Source organism: Culicoides brevitarsis, chromosome 3 (assembly GCF_036172545.1).
Source record: "Culicoides brevitarsis isolate CSIRO-B50_1 chromosome 3, AGI_CSIRO_Cbre_v1, whole genome shotgun sequence".
Taxonomy (NCBI): Eukaryota; Metazoa; Arthropoda; class Insecta; order Diptera; family Ceratopogonidae; genus Culicoides; species Culicoides brevitarsis.
Window position 1 is genome coordinate 6502810 of NC_087087.1, and position 23236 is coordinate 6526045.

Consider the following 23236-nt stretch of genomic DNA (forward strand, 5'->3'; position numbering starts at 1 on the left):
GTAACTCTTTGTCGTTCTCAACACCAACTAAATATCCAAAACGATTGCTACCAGTTTTATATTAGGCACAAAGTAATCAGGAACTTTTGTTGGTATTAGTGCAGGAGACTCATTATTGCCGGCTTTTGTTTAGAAAAGTCTCGTAGGTCTGTGCCCCGAGTCGGTACGTAATGAAAGGAAAACTTTTTTACATTCCTTTGGTTTGTTTGGGCACGGAAACCATGGTTTTGGAAACACATACAAACAAATGAGGAACTATTTGGATTAGGTTAGTTATTGCTTTTGAATGAAGTACCGGGCGTCTCCATAAAACGACACAAATTTGAAATAGTTTCAATGTTCGACTTCAGAGGGCAGTATTGGTCGAGACGAATGAAAATGATAACATATGTCAAGTAATTATCATTTTCATTCGTCTCATTTAATATTATTCCGAATACATTACTCACATGAGGTTTGTATTCGGAAGAATTTGTTTACCTTCAAAATTTTTGTCAGTTTCGCGCCTTTTTTTCTAACCTATCTAATTTTTCTTCCTAACAGGTACTTTTGTAGCTTTAGATCGTTCGAAAATCTCAACCTGTTGGCCATACAATAGATTCAATCCAATCGACGTACTTGGAAACTCTTGTATAAACCGATGGATTCTCTACTATACCACACGCTTTTCCGAATGAGGTTATACCAACCACGTGATAAATTGTGCCTCCATTTTCAACTCTTTTCAATTGAATCGCGCCTCCTGAATCTCCTTCGCATGTGTCTTGTTCTCCAGTTGGATCTCCTGCACATAATTGCTCTTGAATAATTCCTCGTCGAAATTTTCTGCCTTTTCCATAGTATTCAACGCATTTTTCTTGATCATATATCAATAACTCAACTTTCAACAGCTCTTCAGATGGAGATCCTCCATAAGCGGTAAGTCCCCATCCAGTTGCTATAACACTCGAATCTGTTTCAGGATCTATCACACAAAGACAAGCAGGTCTCGTAACATTGTTTAGTTCAACTTTCTCATTTAATCGGATCAAGGCAATGTCGTGATAAGTACTTGTTGGTTTATACAAAGGATGTGTGAAGATTTCAGCTACAGTTCGTTCTTGAACATTTGTATCATCGCTGGATTCGTACAAGTTATGATCAGATATACGAATGAAGTCGAGTTCATTGCTATTGAACAAAAAATTCATAAATATCAAAAGAATTGAAAGTTTGTGAAAAAATGACTCACTCTCCAAAATTAATGCAATGAGCAGCTGTCATGACAAATTCATCGGAAATCAATGTCGCGCCGCATTTCCATTGAATACTTTCGTCGCTAAGTTTGAATCCAATTGCCGCCATGTGAGGAAACTCACTGATTTCAGTCTCAAATCCTCCCGCAACTGATAGAACATCAAAGTCACGATCGATTATCACCCGATTTCCTACTTCGACAAGTTTCTTGTATTCATTGCACTTTTTTTGACTGACACGTTCTTTTGGTTCATTGCAACACAGAATTGGTCCGTGCAAGTTGTACGAACAAACAACCGGGCGAAAAGGTGTGCGACGTTTTGAAGGTCGTTTCAAGTTCAAACAATCTCGCATCTCGGTACAGATCCCATCGTCGCCATTTAAAAGTTTACAAGAATCTCCAATGTTTAGGTCTTGAGCTGCATCAAATTCAGGAAACTCAAGTTGAGCTAAAGTTAAGTTCGCAAAAAGCAAGAAACTGAAAATTTTGATCATTTTATTTTTTAGGTGTTGTCTCGCGAGTTAAAAATATCCAACTGACGATGACAGATAATTATCCGCGATATTTAAAGCAAAGCAGGTTTTCTGTCTATATTTTTTTGTTTGCAATTTCTTCTTGTTATATGGATAACGATGACGTGAGGAACAGGTTTTCAAAGGTATGTAGATAGGATGTTAATTTTTGTTTTGTTTATTTTACTTATTAAGCAGGTTATGACTAATGACGAGGTGATTCCCAAAGGATGATTTGGATTGGTTCGGAGAATAAACACACCTCACTGAATTGGAGGCTCGAGATGATTCGACCTTGAAAATGAAGTCAATGGCATAAGAATTATTTTTTTTTTAAATAAATTTTCCTCGAATCAGGTAATTATGAAATTATAGAAAAAAAATATGAAGATATCTTCATCAATTTATTAAGCTGTCACTCAACAGTAACTTCAGGTAGTTGAAAGATTTTTATCGATTTTATCACTATTTTTTTATTTTTTTTTTCAGATGCATTTTTCTTTAGTTGGATAACGAAATATGGATTTTGGAACGTAAGTATTAATCTGTCTGTACTTTTCATAGCAACTTTTCATCGCACTGAGTGACAAAAAAGAAAAATATTCAAAGAACATGCAACTGAACGAAGTAAGCTGATTGGTTGACATCATCTGTAAAAGATGGACCCATCGAAAAAGTAAGAAGGTGTTATCGATTAATCCAAACCAAGCATAATATACTGAATCTCTGAAGCTGAAGATCCAAAAATGGATTTCAGTTCACAAACTTATCCTTTAAAGAAATTACCAAACTACCCTATGGACGAAAAACGGGTCAGATCGATCCCTTAAGAGATCAGTTTGAACCCTCAAGGGATCAATTTGGACCTTTAAGGAACAAATTGATCCCTTAAGGGATCAAAAAATCTCCTGAGGGGTCAACCTGATCCCTTAAGGGATTAATCTGACCCGTTTTTCGCCCATAGTGTAAAAATTAAGCTTTGAAACTTATTAACTTATTCGAACTTGGCGACGAGGATGAGATTCAAACTAATCTAAGTCGAACATAGAACAAAAATTCTTCAAAATAAGCCAAATTTAAAGTCATTTTGAAGAATTTTGTTCCATGGTTGACTTATGTAAGTTTGAATCTCATCCTCGTCGCCAATTATTAATGACTTTCAAAGTTTCAAAGCTCAATTTTTAGTTTGGTCGTTTCTTTAAAAGATAAGTTTGTGAACTCAAATCCATCTTAAGCACTTTTGAATCTTCAGCCAAAAATTCAACAAAATACGATTTCAACAATTCATGAAGACTTTTACGATTTTTTTTCTTTAATATTTTCACATAATAAGATGAAAAGATTACTGAAAGAAAAAAATATAATTTTACCCGTTTTAATGAAGATTGAATATCACCAATCATTTAGTGTCTAATAAAAAAGTGTGCGCGCGATAATATCATCATCATCTCATTACCGTCATACCTATTGAAGTCAGTAGCTGCTTCTCAGTTTACTTATCAATCATGCAAGGCGCCGGAAAATACATAAAGCATTTTTTTTCTTCACTCCATTGTTCATGTGAGAGATAATTTTCGATAATCACAATTTTTTTCTCTCATTTGACATTTGAATAGAAATTTTTTATCTAAACGGATGTTTATGAGAGTTCTGCGAGTTCAAGAACTATCGTGAAAGAAACGAAACCCAAAAGAAATGTTAAAATTCATACAAAGTAACCAGTTTGTCTCCTGTCATCGCGCCATTTATTATTATTATTTATCCGGTGAACCGTTAATTCTCTCGAAACGAGTGCATGCTCAAAATATTAAATTAAAACTTGTCCACTCAGTTTTGTCGTTAAAAACAGAATACGAGCTGTCAAGAAACTGATAATAGTATACAAATAATGTAAATATATATTACTTACTCTTACACTTCTCGCGCGTACAGGTTGGCTTCTCTATGACAATTATAGTAGATCTGTACGTCTATGGAAAGAGAAAAAAATATTTAAAAAGTTAAATACCTGAATTTAACGAATCAGTTTGTCGGCGGTCTTCGGTGAAGTAACATCTTCGCCTTTAACTCCAACTCGTAATAAACATATTATTTTAAATGTAAATTAATATTAATATTTTTTGTGATTATTTATAAATATTTTTTTTATTAAAAAAAATAATTATTGAACTTACGGAACTTCATGTACGAAGAAAAAAAATAAAAAAAATAAATTAAAGTGAAAACAAGTAAAATCAAAGCGTAAACAAAAAAATTATAACGGAATTTCCTGACAGTTCACAAACTTGTGCAAATATTACGTTAGTAGAAATTGAGACTTTTTTGATCTAAATAAAATTTAGAATATAAAATAATCATGTGATAAAAATATACTTTTTATGGCAGGTTTACCATAAAAGCCGCAAAATTTATACTTGAAGCAGACTCGACTGTTGACCCAAAAAATATTAAAACATTAAAATTATATTCACGTTTTTTTTTTTGCTTTTATTCAGTGTCAGTTTCTCAAGTTGTTGCTCAGAATCTTTAATGATCCTGAAAATCAATAAAATAATAATTTAAAAATTTTAATTTAATTTTTTTAAATAATTAAAAAAATAAATTTTAATAAAAAATAAAAAAAATTAAGATCAATTTTAATTTAATTTTTTAATAATTTTTTTAAAAAAATAAATTTATTAATTTTTTAAAATAATTAATTAAATTAATTTAATTCTAATTTAATTCAAAAGTTTAATATGTTTAAATTTATTTAATTTTTAATTAATTTAATTAATTAAATTTAATTTAAAATTATTTTTTTTATTTTATTAAATTTTTAAAATTAATAAGGCGTCTCCATCGATTTTTTTTTTAAATTTATAAAAAAAAGGAAATTTCACTACTTGAATATTCATTTATTTATTTATTTTGTTTGCATAATTTGTAAAAATGTTTACCTTCAGCAGGTTACGTTTATTTGTTTTTTTTTTCTTTTACGAAAAAAATATTAAAATTTATTGAGTTAACACACATTTTTTCGCGGTTTTACGTTTTAATTGATTGAACTTGATGATAATTTTACTCTGTATAGTAAAAAAAAAATACACGCGACAATGGAACAGTGATAATACGCGTGAATAGAGGCGTCAATTTTTACATTAAAGCAAAAAAGAAGTTCAAGGACGTTTGTTTAACCATAAAATTGTCGCATAAATGGTCAGTCTGAGGTTTGTGAATTGCGTGAATTGATTCGCAAAGAATTTTTTTTCAAATGACATTCATTGAAATTCATGCTAAGCTGATTGAATTCAAAGTTCTAAGAAGAGCAATTAAATTTTTGCATCGCGTGATTCCATCAATTTTTAGCTGTGGGTGTTAATGAAGCAACTTATTTCTGAATGATATCTTTTAAAACAAGAACATTCGAGTAAACCAAATTCATGATGCTCGCAAATCTCTTCAAATTCATCTGATGAATGCCCAAGGCAGTAAATCCTGGTTGAATTTTATCGCAATTCATGGCAATTAAGAGGATTTTTCGATCTTTTGGGCTTAATTCGTACCATGGAATGTTGTAAAGCTCATTTTTGACCTCTTCAAACTTGTCCAAAATCCTTTCGTTGATAAAGCAGAAGAAATATAACAAAACTGCACCAGAAGAAACCCCAATGGCAAAAACTTGTTGCTGCTTGATTATAAGCAAGGTTAAGCCTGAAAGTAAAAGCATACAAAAAACCGCAAATTCAAGGGCAAAGAAAAATTCTGAGAGCAGTTTCCGAAGCGATGTCATTGTTTTGTTGATGTCTACAAGAAGGTCTGTGATGATTTTTAACCATTCCTTGAGGCTCATTGACTCATCATGAGAATCTCCCACAATAATTGCCAAAGTATTTCTATCAAGAGTTCCTATTGCACATTCCTGTTTTTCGCCAAAGGAATGTTTCGCCTTCAATTCTACATTTAATTTCTTTACAATATCTCGAACAATATCCAACATTACCATAATATGCCAAAATAAACAACAAAGGACATCCAAGAAAAACAATATGAACAATCCAATTGCGACACAAACTCCCGTTTGAAGGATTACAGTTACCCAAAAGGCAGTCCAAGTTTGTTGATTCTCAAAGGGCAACAAAAACGGTATAGGCAATCCGTATTTCGGAAAAATGTTATCCGGTAAAAAAATTCCAATAATGGCTGAACCCGCAGAATTCATGATGTTGAGAAAAAGGGAAATTACTTGAAAGAACGTCAATAGCTTAATGATAAATTTACGAGTTTCATCCAGTTTTATCTTGGGTCCAAGTACCTTTGACAGTTTCTCATTCTTCCATAAACGATCAAGATGGCGACACCATTCGAAATGACTTATCAAAATATGTTTGTTACGCTTGAGAACGATCAACGTTTGGTATATAGCCAAAATTCCCGAAAAAACTGTTGCACACAAAGAAATTGATAACAAGTCGAATCGAGAAATAATTAGAGTTGATGTTACAAAAAAAGCTACTACAACTCCATGAACTGGTAGCATGAAACTTAATAGCATTTCAAATGTAGTTTTTGGATCGTTAAAACAAAATCGACCAGCTAAACGATCAACTTTTTGAATTTTGATCCAGATCATGTCGAAATCGCTTTTTAGTTGCACTTCCATTTTAGTGATGCTCACTGACAGGATTTCAAATTCCTACTAATGGAGAAAACGAGCAAAACCTTATTTTATTCAGTTTGCGAAATTAGGTCAACAGAGACTCAGTACTTAAATACATACGATAATAATGATAATCATACTTGGATAAAACTGACACCCATCAAGTTCAAAGAGCATGAAAAATTAAATATTTGCTATCGATTAGTTTTTCATGCGAAAAATGATTTTATAAAAAAATTATTTTATAAATATTTTATATTCAGTTACTAAGTTGTAGATTAAGTATGATCAAGTAACTCATATAGACTGAAAATTTTCGCCTTTATTGATTCCATCAAGTTTTAGACGTGGGTGTTAATGAAGCAACTTATTTCTGAATGATATCTTTCAAAACAAGAACATTCGAGTAAACCAAATTCATGATGCTCGCAAATCTCTTCAGATCCATGAAATGAATGCCCATGGCAGTAAATCCTGCTTGAATTTTGTCGCAATTCATGGCAATTAAGAGGATTTTTCGATCTTTTGGGCTTAATTCGTACCATGGAATGTTGTAAAGCTCATTTTTGACCTCTTCAAACTTGTCCAAAATCCTTTCATTGATGAAGCAGAATAGATATAACAACATTGCTCCAGTTGAAACTCCGATGGCAAAAACTTGTTGCTGCTTAATGACGACCAATATTAAGCCTGAGAGTAAAAGGATGCTAAAAACTCCAAATTCAAGTGCCAAGAAAAATTCTGAAAGTAGATCCCGAAGCGATATAATTGTTTTGTTAATATCCACAAGAAGGTCTGTGATGATTTCAAGCCAGTCCTTGAACTTCATTGATTCATCATGAGACTCTGCCAAAATATCTCCTAAAGTATTGCTATCCAAAACTCGTGATCCAAGTTCTCGATTTTCTCCAAAGAGATTTTTCGCCTTCAATTCTATGTTTAACTTCATAACAATATCTCGAACTATATCCAACATTACCATAATATGCCAAAATAGACAACAAAGGACATCCAAGAAGAACAAATTGAACAATCCAAAAACAAAACAAACTCCCGTTTGACAAATTACAGTTATCCAAAAGGCACTCCAAGTTTTCTGATTCTTAAATGGCAGCAAAAATGGTATCGGCAATTCGTATTTCGGGAAAATACTTTCCGGCAAAAAGCATCCAATAGTAGCTGAACCCACAGAATTCATGATACTGAGAAAAATGGCAAGCTTTTGAAAGAACGTCAAAGCTTTAACAATGAATTCACGAGTTTCGTTCAGTTTTGTTTTAGATCCAAGAACCTTTGACAGTTTTCGATTCATCCATAAACGATCAAGATGGCGGCACCATTCAAAATGGCGAATCACAGCATGTTTGTTTCGCTTTAGAATGATCAGTGTCACGTATATTGCCAAAACACACGAATAAACACTTGTACATAAAGCAATGGATAACAAATTAAATTCAGAAATAATTACAGTTGATATTGCAAAAAAAGCTACTGATATTCCATGGATTGGTAACAAGAGGCTTAATAACTTTTCAAATGTTGTTTTTGGATCGTTGAAACAAAATTGACCAGCTAAACGATCGACTTTTTGAATTTTCATCCAAATAACGTCAAAATCACTTTTGAGTTGGATTTTCATTTTTAAATGTTTACATACTGAAAGGCTATCAAATTCTTACTAAAAAAAGAAATAAACTTAAACCTTGTTTAAATGAAAAATTAGGTCAATAGAATTCTTGGATAAAGTTGACATAAAGTTCGGAGAGCTCAAAAATTGATTAAATTTGTAATCGATTTTCAATTTTCATACGAAAAATTTTAAATCAGATTTTTTATTATAAATACTAATAAATATTAAATTCATTCATCAAGGAGTTGTATTTTAAAAATATTTTTTTTAAATATTTTTTTAAATATTTTTTTAAATATTTTTTTAAATATTTTTTTAAATATTTTTTTAAATTTTTTTTTTTATTTTTTTAAAAATAATTTTTTAAATATTTTAAAAAATTTTTTTTTTTAAATATTTTTTTAAATAATTTTTTTAAAATATTTTTTATTTTTTTAAATAATTTTTTTTAAATAATTTTTTAAATATTTTTTCAAATTTTTTTTTTAAATATTTTTTTTTTATTTTTTTCAAATATTTTTTTAATATATTTTTTTAAATATTTTTTTTTAAATATTTTTTTAAATATTTTTTTAAATATTTTTTTAAATATTTTTTTAAATATTTTTTAAATATTTTTTAATTTTTTAAATATTTTTTTTTTTTTACAATTTTTTAAATATTTTTTTTAATAATTTTTTTTAAATTTTTTTTAAATATATTTTTTTAAATATGTTTTTTAATAAATTTTTTATTTAAATTTTAGTTAAACCTCATAAATATTTGAAAAAGACTTTCAGTGAAGTTCAATGAACAGAAAGCTTATGAATATTCTAAACACATTCTCTTTTTTTACCTTGCCAATTCAGCATAAAACAACGCCTTTTAATTTTTTTCTCTTTTTTTGCTTAATTTCAGATTAACTGTGTCGCTGTTTCGCACATTTCTAAACTATGAACATCAATCATGGGAGAAGGAGTGCCACAATTCAACTCTTTTGTTTCGCCATCCTCCTCTCGTTGGCATTGACCTCTTTCGCATATCGATTACCAAAAACTTTCCATCCCGAGAACTATCGTTTGAAGGTCATCACGCATCTGAACGAAGATGGTCAAGGTCATCGATTCACGGGAAAAGTTTGGATCGTCGCCATTTGCGATCAAAATACCAACAACATTACGCTTCACGCGAAAAATCTCACGATCAACGAGGAAAAGGTCAAAGTGAAGTTAATTCATGACAAAATCGAGTTGAAAGAAGTAAAAATGGACGAGGAAAATGAATTTTTGATCATTATGGCGAACGAAACATTCCGTCAAGGCAATAAATACATGATTTATGTTCCGTTTGAAGCTCCTTTGAGTTCTGGCTTGCAAGGCTACTACAAATCGAGTTATTACGACAAAAAACGAAAGGAAAAGGTTTATTTGTCTGTCACGCAATTTGAGCCAACATCTGCTCGATATGCTTTTCCATGCTTTGATGAGCCCGAGATGAAAGCTACTTTCGATATTGCTCTTGGGCATCATAAAAATTACACCGCTTTGAGTAATATGCCGTTGAAGGATTCAATTGATTTGTAAGTTGAAGAAATTCTCGTGAAATTTTTTTTTATTTCGATTTTTTTTTCAGGGATGGCGAAAAAGACTTCGTTTTAGATACGTTTGAGACTTCAGTTCCGATGTCAACGTATCTCGTCGCGTACAGTGTCAATGATTTCGAATATCGAGAAGTTCCGGTTAAGATGAAGGATGAAGTTAAATTCAGGATTTGGGCAAGAAGAGATGCCATTGATCAAGTTGAATATGCGAAAATTGTTGGTCCTAAAGTTTTGAAGTATTATGAAGATTATTTTGATATCAAATTCCCGTTGCCGAAAATGGATATGATTGCTATTCCGGATTTTTCTGCAGGTGCCATGGAAAATTGGGGGTTAGTTACTTATAGAGGTGAGTTTTTTATAGAATTTATTTTTTGTAGTTCAAAATTAAAATTTAAAAAAAATTATTAAAAAAAAATAAAATTTAAATAAATTTATATAAATTAAAAAATAGAAGTTCACGAGTATAAAAAAATATTTATTTTTTCAAAATTTAAAACAAATTTTTTATTTTTTCAAAATTTAAGTAAATTAAAACGCTTTAAATATTCGTTTAAAAAATTCAAGTTTAAATTTTTTTTAAAAAAAATTTTAGTTTTCCTAAAATTTAATAAATTTTTTTTTAAATTTTAGGAAAAATATTTTAAAAAAAATCATATTAAAAAAAATTTAAAAATTAAACATTTTTTAAAAAATTATGAAATTAGATAAAATAAAATAAAAAAAAAATAAATCTTAAAAAGTTTAAATGAAAAATTTAAAATATTTTTTTAAATTTATTTTAATTAATTTAATTCAATTTTATTTAATTTTTTATTTAATTATTTTTAATTTATTTATTCATTTAATTAAATTTATTTAATTTTAATTCTTTATTTTTTTAAATTAAATTATTTCGAAACAAATTTAGATTTTGGTTTAAAACATTATTAAAAGCAAAAACATCAAATTTGTTAAAAATATATTTTGAGAGAAAACATTATTCTATTTTATCAATAATTCAAGTTTTAAATAATTTTATAAAAAATATTTTTATTTAAAAAAAATGATTTTTAAAGCTTATTTTGTGCAAAAAAAATCATAAATATTAAAACTTACCTATTTTATATAAATTTTTTTTACAGAAACTGCTCTTCTCTATGCTCCTAACGTCAGTTCTTCAAGCAATCAACATCGAGTAGCTTCAGTTATCGCCCATGAATTAGCTCATCAATGGTAAAAAAATGTTTTTTTCATAACTTTCATCTTTTAAAATTTCTTTTCATTTTTTCAGGTTCGGAAATTACGTCACAATGAAATGGTGGACCGATTTATGGCTCAACGAAGGTTTTGCGACGTACGTTGCCTCCCTCGGCGTCGAATATCTCCATCCCGAATGGAATTCCCTCACAGAGGAATCTGTCGATAATACTCTCAACATCTTCAAATTCGACGCTTTGAAGTCAAGTCATCCCGTTTCCGTGCCAATTGGTCATCCAAGCCAAATTAATCAAATTTTCGATGCAATTTCGTACTCCAAAGGCTCTTGCATCATCCGCATGATGCATCTCTTCCTCGGCGAAGAAACATTCAAAAATGGCGTCAGCAACTATTTGAAAGCTCACAAATACCGAAATGCGGAACAGAATGATTTGTGGCGCGCATTAACGGAAGAAGCGCATCGCACAGGAGCTTTGCCTAAAAGTATCACTGTCAAGCAAATTATGGATAGTTGGACCTTGAAAGTTGGTTATCCCGTGATTACCGTAACGCGCGATTATTCCAACAATTCAGTTGAAATCACGCAGGAACGATACTTGTTGGACGTGAATCGCCTTCGAGATGAAACGGAAAAATGTTGGTATGTTCCGTTGAGTTTTACGACGCAAAAAGAGAAGAATTTCACAGCAACTCATGCGAGGGATTGGCTCGAATGCGATTGCCATAAAAACGAAAAGCCAAAAGTGATTTTTAACATGCCGGAGGAAAGTGACTGGATTTTGTTCAATGTTCAACTTTCGGGATTGTATAAAGTGAAGTACGATCAGAAGAATTGGGATATGTTGATTGCAGCGTTAAATGGACCCAAATTCACGCAAATTAATACGATTAATAGAGCGCAACTCATTAACGATGCTCTCGACTTTGCATGGACTGGAGAGCAAGATTATGAAGTTGCTTTGTCGGTAGTGAATTATTTGAGGCAAGAGGATGAATATTTGCCATGGAAGTCGGCGTTGGATGGTTTGGCAGTTGTCAATAGGATTTTGAACAAAACTCCGTTGTATGACGTTTTCAGGGTAAGAAATATTTTAGGGTTAAATTTCTTATAAATTAAAAAAAAATCGACTTAAATTAAGTTAATTCATTTGATTCGGAAAATTAAAAAAAAAAATATAAAATATTAAAAAAAAATAAACAAAAAAAAAAATTGTGAAAAATTTAATTTAATTTTTGTTAAAATTAAATTTTAAAAATTAAATTTAAATAATAAAAATTAAATTTAAAAATAAAAATTAATTTTAAATTTAAATAAAAATTTATGAAAAATTTAATTTAATTTTTGTTAAAATTAAATTTTTTATTTTTTTTTATTTATTTAATTTTTTTATTGATTTTATTTTATTTATTTATTTTTTTTTATTTGAATTTTGAAAAATTTATAATTTAATTTAAGTCAATTTTTTTTCGATCTTGAAATTTATAAAAATTAAAAAAAAATTAAACTTACCCAAAAAAAAATTTTTTTTAGAATTACATGCAAATCATCTTGGAACCAATTTACATAAAAGTCAATGGCTTAAAAGATGAAGGAAAGAAAGAGCTTGATAGATTAGATGCCGTTAAACGTAAAGTCATGATCGCTGCTTGGTCTTGCAAATTTGACGTCGGAGATTGTGTCGATAAAGCTGTTGAATATTTCAAGACTTGGATGGAAGAAGCTGATCCAGAAACAACAAATCCGTAAGAAATCTTAAAATTCACAAAAAAAAAAAATAATTTGAATTAGTTAAAAAATTATTTGAAAAAATTAATTTTAATTTTTTAATGGATCGAAAAAATTATTTAAAATTAATTCAAAAATTGTTAATTAAAATGAATTTTAAAAAAATTAAATTCATTTAAATTGAATTCAAAAATAATTTATTTTTTTTTAATTTAAATTAATTTATTTTTTTTAATTAATTAAAATAAAATAATTTTTCAATTAAATTAAAATTAAATTAATTTTTTTAAATTTAATTTTTATTAATTTTAATTGATTTTTTAGTTTATTTTAAAATAATTTTTTAATGAATTTTTTAATTATTTTTTTTTTATTAATTTTTAAATTATTTTTTTTTTTTCATTTTAGAATTCCCGTTGATCTCCGTCGCGTCGTTTACTGCAACGCCATCAAACACGGTCGAGAACGCGAATGGAATTTCCTGTGGCAGCGATATCTCAAGAGCAACGTTGCTTCCGAGAAAAGTATGATAATCAGTGCTCTTTCCTGTTCTCGTCAAGTCTGGGTCTTATCACGCTACTTGGATTGGTCTCTCAACGTAACTTCAGGCGTTCGCAAACAGGACTCTTTCATGGTCTTTGGAGGCGTGGCACGAAGCGAAGCTGGCTTTGAACTCGCCAAAAACTTCCTTTACGACAAAATCGATGAGATTTACGAATATTTGGTGCCCGAAGAAAGTCGCTTGACACGTTACGTCAAACCACTCGCTGAACACATGACAACCATGAAAGAACTCACAGACTTGAAGAATCTCGTCACGGACAAGGCAAAGGTCTTCGAAAAAGCATCGCAAGGCGTCAAACAAGCACTCGAAACTATCGAGCTGAATAATCAATGGAAACATAATAATTATCAGTCGATGGCACGACATTTATCCACCGCAATTTATCGTTCAACGCATATCGAAACGCGCTGAAAAACAAGTACAAAATTCCATTTTTAGTTAAAAAAAAGAGAAATATTAGGAGCGAAATTAAAAGTACTTATGAGACAAGATATATTTACAGGAAGTAGATTACAATTATCAGCATTTTACTTAGAGCTTCTATTTTTTCCATTTAGTGAGCAATATGAGAAGTAATTTATCAGAAAAAATAATACTTATACTTAGTTTAATATACCTTTGTTTGGAAAATGGAAATATAAATATATTTTATTGCATTGATGTTAAATTTAGAATAATTTCTTCAAATTTTCTTTTATATCAGAATCAGAAAAAAAGTATTTTTTTAGTTTTAAGTAAAAAAATAACAAAGTTTATTTTCAGGGATGTCGACACTTTTTAGAAGGTATGACAGAGGTGCTAACTAAGGAGGGCCCAATCTAAAAATTTTGAATACGAAGTGAAGAAAAAAATTGGCTTTTCAAATGAAGAAAATTTACGTGAACAGAAGTCATTTGAATTATATTTTAGATCCTAATGAAAATTTTTTTTGACAAATATTGAAAATTCTGAACATAGAAGTAACGAATGATAAACAAGACGAAAATTCAAGAGGAAAATTTGGGCTTCAATTCGATTTACAATACAACGAATATACGACAATTGGTCAAAAATACGGAAACACGGATTGAATTACGTCGAGAAGAAAATTTTCAATATTTAACTAACTTCGAACTCGAAACGAATTTCTTCAATTTTTCACATATTATCAAAGGCGGCTCTTCAAAAATTTTTAATGATGACTTTAATAGCCATTATTTCCTGTGCAAGTAGTTTTTGGATAATCTCGAATATCATATAAAGAGCTCATTGATATCTGTGCCTCTTGAACTAAGCTTGAATAGTTCTGACTTGGTTGTTAATTAACAGATTTTAATTATCAAACAAGAAATGTTGAGAAATTTTAGTGAGCATACCTGAATTAATTCAAACTCAAAAAAAGTTCGCTATCTTTTAGTTTTGCAAAACTTGAACAAATAGTATGGTAAACAAAAATTATTTTTTTAATATACGATTTTGTTCAAATTTGGTAAAACAGAAAGAGAACGAATTCTCATTAATAAATGGTCAAATTTCGTGACTCAGTTCGGTTTTAAACAAATTATTTCGCTCTCAGAATATTGTTTTTCACTAAAAAGATAAACAACTTCTCTTTTGATGATAAAGTATTAAAACGTTTAAACACTTGTATGGAGGCTCTTCTATATGTAGGAGTGCGAAAAAAAAACAAAGAGAGATATTCAATACACGTCGCTAATTGTATTCAGTTCGAATTCTTACTTCATTAGACGAACACGTCGGTATTCAAACACAAAACATTTTATTTGCTAAGTGACTGAAAAATATCTTGAAAAAAATATTTTTATAAAGTTGATTTAATAACAATAAATTATTAGAAAACTTTTATCAAAGCAAAATAATGTATTTTGTAAGTTTTTTGAGACTCAAAAATACAAGAAAAGTTTTAAAATAAACTATTTTTTTAGCCTCAAGGAACAGTGAAACCCTTTCATGATTTTGATGCGACACAAGATGCTCTTGCTTTACGTGCTGCCATGAAAGGTTTTGGAACGGATGAGAAGACAATTATTGAAATTCTTGGCAATCGTGCGAATTTTCAACGTCAAGAAATTATTCAAGCTTTTGCTTCTGAACTTGGTCGGGATCTTATCAAAGATTTAAAGAGCGAATTAAGCGGCAGGTTTAGAGATGTTATTATGGGTCTCATGATGAAGCCGGAAGATTTTATTTGTAAGCAACTTAATAAAGCGATGGTTGGTTTAGGAACAGATGAAGATGCTTTAATTGAGATTTTGTGTTCAAGAAGAGGAGAGGAAATTAAAGTTATTACGAAGAGATATGATGAAAGTAAGGAAAATTAATTAAAAATTTATTTAAAAATAATTTAAATTTTTTTTTTAAATAATTTTAATTTTGTGTATTAATTTTATTTAAATATTTTAATTTTGATTTTATTTTATTTATTTATTTTTTTTTTTAATTATTGAAATTAATTTTATTTAATTTTTTTTCTCAAATTTTCAGTGTACAACAAATCCCTCGCAAATCACGTCGGCACCGAAACATCCGGCGACTTCCGTGAACTTCTCACGCGAATTTGCAGCAACGAACGCGCCAACTCGGGACACGTGAACGGCGCCCAAGCCAAAGCCGATGCCCAACGTTTGTACGAAGCGGGAGAGAAAAAACTCGGCACTGACGAAGCGGTATTCACGAAACTCTTTGCGCAATCCAGTTTTGAGCATTTGCGTCTCGTCTTCGAAGAGTACAAAGCAGTTTCGGGCAACACAATTGAACAAGCGCTGAAGCACGAAATGAGCGGCGATCTCAAAAAAGCTCTCGGAACAATCGGTAAGTCACGAAAAAAAAAAATTAAATTTGTGGATTCAAAATAATTTTTTAAATTTTAGTTGAAGCTGCTCAAAGTACTCCGACTTATTTTGCCCGAAAATTATTTAAATCCATGGATGGTTTGGGTACAGATGACAAAGCTTTGATTCGAATAATTGTCTCTCGATGCGAATATGACTTGGAGGACATTAAACGAGAATATGAAAAATTGTACAATAAAACTCTGATAAGTGCTGTTAAAAGTGACACATCTGGAGATTACAAAAAGATTTTATGTACCTTGATAGGAAGTGCTTAAAGACAAGGTTTTTAAATTTTACCCAAATTAAAGTAAAAAATAATTAAAATTAACTTTTTCTTTCTTTTAAAAATATCCTTCGTTTGCCAAAAATTCTCTTTTATTAAAGTTTTCAATTCAAAATTTTTTTTTGTACATTTTTTAGAAGATAATTTCACAAATTTAAACACATTAAATATTTAAAACGATTAAAATATGAAATTTTTTTATTTTTTATGATTAAAATTTAATTAATTCAATTTAATATTTTTTTTAATTATTTATTAACTTTTTAATAACTTTTAGTATTTGAAAATTTATAATTAAAAAAAATAAACCAAAATATATTTTTTAAATTATAGCAAAATTTTGAAAAAAAATTTTAAAAAATTGTAATTTTTTATATTTGTCGTCGAAATTCACTATTTTTTGTATTATAAATTTCAGACGAACACAAGAACAATATACAATTAAGGTTCAGACGTTGTTCCATAATTTTCATCCGGATTCAAATGCCGTAGCATTGTCTTGATCTTGACTCAAATCACTTGCTTCAACAATTGGATCTTCATCCTTAGATTGTCTCCAGTTCGAAAAAAGTTTTTTGACAGCCTTTTTAACAGTACCTAAGAAAGGATATCTTTCAATTTCTTCAAAATCAGCTAAAGATGTCTCGAAGAGTGCACTTGTTAAGACAATTATAGCAAGAAAGACTACAATTTTTTTGTTGGAATTCATCGTGAGCTTTTAGAAACACTTATGATGAACTTCGGACAATTCTTTGAGTTTTTATACATTTTTATTGCCAATTAAACTTTGTTTATATAGCACGTGTTAATATCAGGACTCGTGAGTGTATTTTAAATTTTATATCAAAAAAATTATCTAATTAACGTGAACACATGGAAAATTTTGACATTTATCTATTTATGAGAAAACACGTAAAAAAAATTAATGACAATTTTTTTTCTCGTTTTTTCAATATTTTATAATTATTTAATAATAAAATATTTCAATAATAAGCAAAAAATTAATTATAATGAAAAAAAATTTTAAGGAAAATATTTAAAGTAAATTTATGTATTTCATTTAAATTTTATTTTTTTAACTTTATTTTTTTTATTCAAATGTTTAAAAAAAATATATCATATTATAAATAAAAATATAATAAGAATGAAAATAAGAGGTCCTCTTAAAGTTTTAGAAAATAATTTTAATTTAATAATCAACCAATTTAAGTCGAATAAAATATTTCAACTTAACTTTATATTTATTTAATTTAATTTTGTCTACATTAAAAATTCACTTCACTTCCAAACTTTCTATTATTTGAGTAACTTTTGTTATGAATGCAAATTTCACCTTTCACGTTGCATCGAGTTGTTTATTTAGCTTAAAATTTAACAAAAAAAAAAAACAATTTGAATCATCTGTTAGAACTTGAACCACAAAGTTGACTCATTTTGAGAGATGTCGTCAATTAATCCTCTATTTATACATACATTGTAGGAGTATGTTTAAATTTTTACATTACAAAAATAACCAAACACGGAAAAAAATTAAAATTAAAATTAAATTAGTAATTTTTTTAAAGTTTTTTTTTAATTTTTATTATTTAATTTTATTTATTTTTCAAAATAATTGTTTAAAAATTTTAATTTATTTATTATTTTAATAAATTAGTTTTTTTAATATTTTAATATAATTTATTTTTTTTTCATTTTTTAAAAAAATTAATTTTTTATTAATTAATTTTTAAAATATTTTTTTAATAATTTTGTTTTTATTATAATTTAATTTTTTTATTTTTAATTTGTTTTTAAACAATTGTTTTTAAAACTTTGTTAATTTGTTTTAATTATTTAAATAAATTATTTTTTAATTTAATAATTTATTTTATTTTATTATAATTTAATTTATTTTTTTTATTTTTCATCATAATTAAAAAAAATAAAAATATTTTTTTTTTTTAAATTTTGATAAAATAAATTTGATTAAAACGATAAACTGGTTTATTATAAGAAATAATTAAAAAAAAATAAATATAAATTTTTTCCGTTTACTCATTACTCAACTACTAGATCGCGAAATTTTTTTTACGTAAATCGAACCACATTTGTAACGTTGTGAAACAAAAAACAGAATTCCTGTCAGTTCAATATGAATCAGCTTCACGTCATAACTAAACAACTGATGACGTCACTTTTCAACACAAACTCAACCGGCTTTCGTGTGTCGTACAACTTTTCATAGTCGTCGCGCAAAAAAACAGAGAGCGAGAGTGAATTTTGTTCAAAAGTCGTCAACATTCGTTGCTCATTTTTAGTTTTTATTCTCACTTCATTGAACAAACACGTCGATATTTGAAAATATTTTACAAAAAAATACAAAAGAAATTTTTTTTTTCGTTCAAAACAGAAATTTGTAGTGTTATTGTGTTGATTATCTCACATTTTTTTTACATCAACTTATCGGAGAGATAATAAATTTTTACAAATTCCGTCTTTTTGTGTACAAAACAAACTTTTGGATTAACTTAAAATGATGTACTATGTAAGTAAATTTTGGATTTCTTACGAAATTTGAGTCACAAAAGAGACACGTCTATTGTTACGTCGTCGCTCTTTCGTTATTTTGTGGTTCCAAGACGACGTACGAAAAAAAAGTTAATAAAACGAAATTCATGCTCAGTTAAAAAAATCTTATGTTCAGTTCAAGGTGAACTTTTTTTTTTGAATGATTAGTCAGAAGTTTATTTATTTATCTATTGCAAGCAAATCATCGTGCGTACGAAACGAGGACAGTCATGTGTTCGTTACTCTTGATGTTTTGTTTTATTTAAAGAAAAAAAAGTAAATAATTCAAAAATTTAACATCTTGCGGTTGAAAGTTTTGTTGATATTCGGGAAATCAATCAAAAATTTCGTTTGATTTATTTTTTAATGAAATGACGAGTTGAAAGAATCAAATAAATACGTGAAATGTGCAACATATGTTGATTAATTGTGCAAAAAAATATAATGAGTCAAAAATTTAAAGGTTTTGATAATTTTATGAGACTTCCTTCCTGGATGTGATGAGAATTTATCGTGACTTTTAATGAATTTGATTGTTATTTTTTAAAGAAAGTTTATATTTTTTAATGATAAATAATTTTTTTTAAATAAATTTATTTAAATTAAATTGAAAAATTTCATTTTTTATTATTTTAAATAATTTTTTTTTATTTAATTTTTTTTTATTTTATTTTTTTTTATTTTTTATTTTTTTTTTTTTTTTTTTTTTGAATTTTTTTAAATTTTATTTAAAATTGGAATAAAAGTGAGTTTATTTTAAAATTAAAATTAAAGTTATAAAATCTAAAAATTTTTCAAAACAGAAGTTTATATTTTAAAAAAATTAAAAACTTAAAAACAAATTTAATATAGCGATAAAAAATGTTGGAAATCATACAAAAGAAGGCAATTGTGAAATATGTTATTCTATTTTAAATTTAATTTTATCTATTGTTGAAAAATTCATATTAACTACTACTTTCAATAGTGATAAAAAAATGATAACCAATAATTAAATATTGTTATGAATAGTTTCTGCTTTTCAACAGTTTTACTCAATTTTTTTTATTCACACATTTTTTTTATATTATTTTTTTTACTTTTAGCATAGAAACTAATACCTTTTAAATATGCAATAAATTTAACTATTGAAAAAGATTAAAATTTTTACATTTTAATTAAGGTATGCAATGAACTTTACAATCCATAAAAATTTTTTAACTAAATAAATTTAATTCTATTTTACGAATGTCTTCAAAACTTTTTTTTTAATAAAAAAAACTATTATAAAAGGTTTCTGAACTACAAAAATCGCAAAAATATTAGAGAATTCGTACAAAATCAACAATATCATATGTAAAGTTTATTGCATAACTCGAAATCATAAAATTTATTTTGTTTTTTTTAATAAAATTTATTGCATACTTTCAGGTTTTTTCTTCGCAAAAAAAAACAATTTTTTTAAAGTTAAGGAACGAGTCGTTGGTCAATTTTTTAATTTAAGAAGAAAAAAAAATTAATTTAGAAATTTAAAAATAAATTTTAAAAATTAAAAAAAATTCAAATTAAGTTTAAATATTATTTGTTTTTATTAAAAAACCTATTTTTACAAAAAAAAATCTTGTTGACGAAATGTTTACACGAAATGCACTTTCAAATACCTTCTAAATGAGAACTAATACTGATAACAACGTCATTCGTGTAATTACAACAACAACAAAATTAAATTCAATATTTGCATGTCTGTTATCTATTTTCATTACACGATGACTAATTTTTACACAAATGATGATTTGTATCGATTTTGTACGTCGTAGCTTGAAGGTTACTTTTACGTTAATTTTTTCTCAGTCTGCGAACAATTTTTTTTACATGAAAAAATTACATGGAATCTACGTGGGATATTTACTTTGACCCAAATAATTCCATGTAATTAATTTTTTCTCGTGTCACGTGACAACTTTACAATTAAATTGTCTCTCAAAATGACCCAATTTCTGATTTAGATTGAAAAAATAAAATAACAAGGATAGAAAATTATCCCCCATGGATTTCAATTAAACTTTTTCCCTCCAACAGCGAATTTAGAACATTTTTTAATTTTTTTTTTTTAATTTTTCTTTTAAGCCTGAACCAACTGTTCGTCCCTGTGCGACTTTTGATCCAAATGCTGATGCCGCCGTTTTACGCGCCGCTATGAAAGGTTTTGGAACGGATGAGGAGAAAATTATTAATATTGTCGCAAATCGTGCCAATTTTCAACGTCAAGCCATCATTAATGCCTTTGCCTCGCAATTTGGACGAGATTTGTTGAAGGATCTCAAGAGCGAATTGAGCGGAAAACTCGAAGATGTCGTTTTGGGTCTCATGATGAAGCCGGAGGAGTATATTTGTAAACAGCTGAACAAAGCAATGGTTGGCATGGGAACAGATGAGGAAGCGTTGATCGAAATTTTGTGTTCACGTACGGGAGAAGAAATGCGCGTTATTACAAAGAAATATGATGAAAGTAAGGAAAATTAATTAATTAAAAATTTATTTAAAAATATTTTTAAAAAATTATTTATTAAAAAAATAATTTTAATAAATTTAAAAAAATTAAAATAATTTTAATAGATTAATTTAAAAAAAAAATATTAATTAAATTTAAATAATTTTTTAAATTATTTAATAATTTTTAATTTAATTAAATTTAATTTAATAATAATTTTTTAATTCATTAAATTTAATTATTTTTATTAATTTAATATAAAATTTAAAAAATAATTTAATTAAAAAAAAAAATATTTTTTTAATTAGAGAAAGTAAATTAATTTTAATAATATTATTCAGAATTTTTTATAAAAATCAGTAAAATTAGAATTAATTTTAATTTTTTCAAACAATATTTTTTGAATTATTTAAAATATAAATTTATTTAATCTTAAATATTTTTTTTTAATTTAAAATTTTTTATTATTAAAAAAAATATAATTTTACAAATTTAATGATTCATTAAAAAATTTTTTTTTAATACAAAAATATTTTTATTTTATGATTTTTAATTTATTTATAATTTTTAATGATTTTTAAATTTAATTAAATTAATTAATTTATTTTAAAAATTTATTTAATTATTTTAAATATAATAATATTTTTTTTTATTATTTAAATTAATTTAATTTGATTTTTTTTTAATTTTCAGTGTACAACAAATCCCTCGCAAATCACGTTGGCACCGAAACATCCGGCGACTTCCGTGAACTTCTCACGCGAATTTGCAGCAACGAACGCGCCAACTCGGGACACGTGAACGGCGCTCAAGCCAAAGCCGATGCCCAACGTTTGTACGAGGCGGGAGAGAAAAAACTCGGCACTGACGAAGCGGTATTCACGAAACTCTTTGCGCAATCCAGTTTTGAGCATTTGCGTCTCGTCTTCGAAGAGTACAAAGCAGTTTCGGGCAACACAATTGAACAAGCGCTGAAGCACGAAATGAGCGGCGATCTCAAAAAAGCTCTCGGAACAATCGGTAAGTCACGAAAAAATCAAAAAAATTTAAAAATTAAATAAAATTCCTTTTTAGTTGAAGTTGCCCAAAGTCCCCCGACATATTTCGCCCGAAAATTGTTCAAAGCCATGGATGGCATGGGCACAGATGACAAAACTTTGATGCGCATCCTCATCAGTCGATGTGAATTCGATTTGGGAAACATCAAGAAAGAATATGAAAAATTGTACAACAAAACTCTCTTAAGTGCTGTTAAAAGTGACACCTCTGGCGATTACAAAAAAATCTTATGTGCTCTTGTAGGAAGTGCCTAAAATTAAAACATTGCCAAAAATCGCTACTTTACCTGTCGCCTTATAAAAAAATTAAAAAATATTTTTTTTTTTTAATTAAAATCATTTTTATTGCTTCAAAATTTTTCATAGACGAAAAAAACGTTAAAACACATCATCATTACACATTACAAGAGAAGAAGAAAATGAAAATCTAAACATTAATTATTACATGTTTAACGATTTTTTTTTTAATATTAAAAATTATTATTTTTAAAATGTATTTATAATAAATTCTGTTTAATTTTTTTTTTTTATAAATTAATCATTTAAATATATTTTATTATTTTTTTTTTTAATTATTATAAAAAAAACCTATTTCCATGAAATTTCGTTAATTTTATTGCCTTGTTTGTTCTGTAGCTGTTGAAATTTAAATTTTGTACTTTAAATATAAAATATATATTTATATGTGTCTCAAATATAAAACCAACAAAAAATTTAAAAAAAAAAATGTTTTTTTTTATTTAATATTTTATAAAATTGCACAAATACTTTCAAAGACACTATGATAAGGCACTTTATAAAAAGCGGAAGATATCTTACTTGATTTGTATTTTTTTATTAATAAATTTATTATTTTTAATTTTGTAGAAAAAAATCCACACAAAAATTCTCCTTAAAATTTCTTAAAAAGCTACCTGATAAAAATTTTTATATTTATTAAATTTTAATTGTATAAT

General features: G+C 27.4%; 5 protein-coding genes across 6 annotated transcripts; 3 read left to right on the forward strand and 2 right to left on the reverse strand.

Moving 5' to 3' along the window:
- Window positions 1-575: 575 nt before the first annotated feature.
- On the reverse strand, window positions 576-1590 carry LOC134833841 (serine protease snake-like). The gene is made up of 2 exons (XM_063848307.1): window positions 1232-1590; window positions 576-1170 (listed from the first exon to the last, which is right to left on the reverse strand). The coding sequence occupies exons 1-2, from the start codon at window positions 1588-1590 to the stop codon at window positions 576-578; spliced, it is 954 nt and encodes a 317-aa protein (XP_063704377.1).
- A 2209-nt stretch (window positions 1591-3799) lies between these two features.
- Window positions 3800-13715, forward strand: LOC134833724 (aminopeptidase N). 2 transcript variants are annotated; one of them, XM_063848149.1, is made up of 7 exons: window positions 3800-3848; window positions 8916-9576; window positions 9630-9946; window positions 10722-10812; window positions 10871-11876; window positions 12329-12540; window positions 12932-13715. In XM_063848149.1, exons 2-7 carry the CDS (start codon window positions 8951-8953, stop codon window positions 13497-13499), a joined length of 2820 nt encoding a protein of 939 aa, XP_063704219.1. In that variant the 5' UTR covers window positions 3800-3848; window positions 8916-8950; the 3' UTR covers window positions 13500-13715. The 2 variants fall into 2 exon arrangements, with proteins under 2 accessions (XP_063704219.1, XP_063704218.1); XM_063848148.1 differs by lacking the exon at window positions 3800-3848 and adding an exon at window positions 3985-4049.
- On the reverse strand, window positions 6756-7586 carry LOC134833845 (uncharacterized). The gene has a single exon (XM_063848312.1). It carries the CDS (start codon window positions 7584-7586, stop codon window positions 6756-6758), a length of 831 nt encoding a protein of 276 aa, XP_063704382.1.
- A 1101-nt stretch (window positions 13716-14816) lies between the features above and the next one.
- On the forward strand, window positions 14817-16216 carry LOC134833542 (annexin B10-like). Its single transcript, XM_063847885.1, has 4 exons — window positions 14817-14955; window positions 15014-15395; window positions 15573-15899; window positions 15959-16216. The coding sequence occupies exons 1-4, from the start codon at window positions 14947-14949 to the stop codon at window positions 16195-16197; spliced, it is 957 nt and encodes a 318-aa protein (XP_063703955.1). The 5' UTR covers window positions 14817-14946; the 3' UTR covers window positions 16198-16216.
- A 2311-nt stretch (window positions 16217-18527) lies between these two features.
- Window positions 18528-22976, forward strand: LOC134834216 (annexin B10-like). Its single transcript, XM_063848802.1, has 4 exons — window positions 18528-18729; window positions 20859-21240; window positions 21916-22242; window positions 22297-22976. Exons 1-4 carry the CDS (start codon window positions 18718-18720, stop codon window positions 22533-22535), a joined length of 960 nt encoding a protein of 319 aa, XP_063704872.1. The 5' UTR covers window positions 18528-18717; the 3' UTR covers window positions 22536-22976.
- The last annotated feature ends 260 nt before the right edge of the window (window positions 22977-23236 follow it).

Bases quoted from the DNA above. Each gene is read 5' to 3' on its own strand.
- LOC134833841 (XM_063848307.1), bottom strand. From the start codon at position 1,590: ATGCGAGATTGTTTGAACTTGAAACGACCTTCAAAACGTCGCACACCT. The intron at 1,171-1,231 runs GTGAGTCATTTT...TTTGTTCAATAG, and splicing joins CATTGCATTAATTTTGGAGA to CAATGAACTCGACTTCATTC.
- LOC134833845 (XM_063848312.1), bottom strand. From the start codon at position 7,586: ATGAATTCTGTGGGTTCAGCTACTATTGGATGCTTTTTGCCGGAAAGT.
- LOC134833724 (XM_063848149.1), top strand. From the start codon at position 8,951: ATGAACATCAATCATGGGAGAAGGAGTGCCACAATTCAACTCTTTTGT. The intron at 10,813-10,870 runs GTAAAAAAATGT...TCATTTTTTCAG, and splicing joins CATGAATTAGCTCATCAATG to GTTCGGAAATTACGTCACAA. The intron at 11,877-12,328 runs GTAAGAAATATT...AATTTTTTTTAG, and splicing joins CGTTGTATGACGTTTTCAGG to AATTACATGCAAATCATCTT.
- LOC134833542 (XM_063847885.1), top strand. The intron at 15,396-15,572 runs GTAAGGAAAATT...TCAAATTTTCAG, and splicing joins TACGAAGAGATATGATGAAA to TGTACAACAAATCCCTCGCA. The intron at 15,900-15,958 runs GTAAGTCACGAA...TTTAAATTTTAG, and splicing joins AAAAGCTCTCGGAACAATCG to TTGAAGCTGCTCAAAGTACT.
- LOC134834216 (XM_063848802.1), top strand. The intron at 21,241-21,915 runs GTAAGGAAAATT...TTTAATTTTCAG, and splicing joins TACAAAGAAATATGATGAAA to TGTACAACAAATCCCTCGCA. The intron at 22,243-22,296 runs GTAAGTCACGAA...ATTCCTTTTTAG, and splicing joins AAAAGCTCTCGGAACAATCG to TTGAAGTTGCCCAAAGTCCC.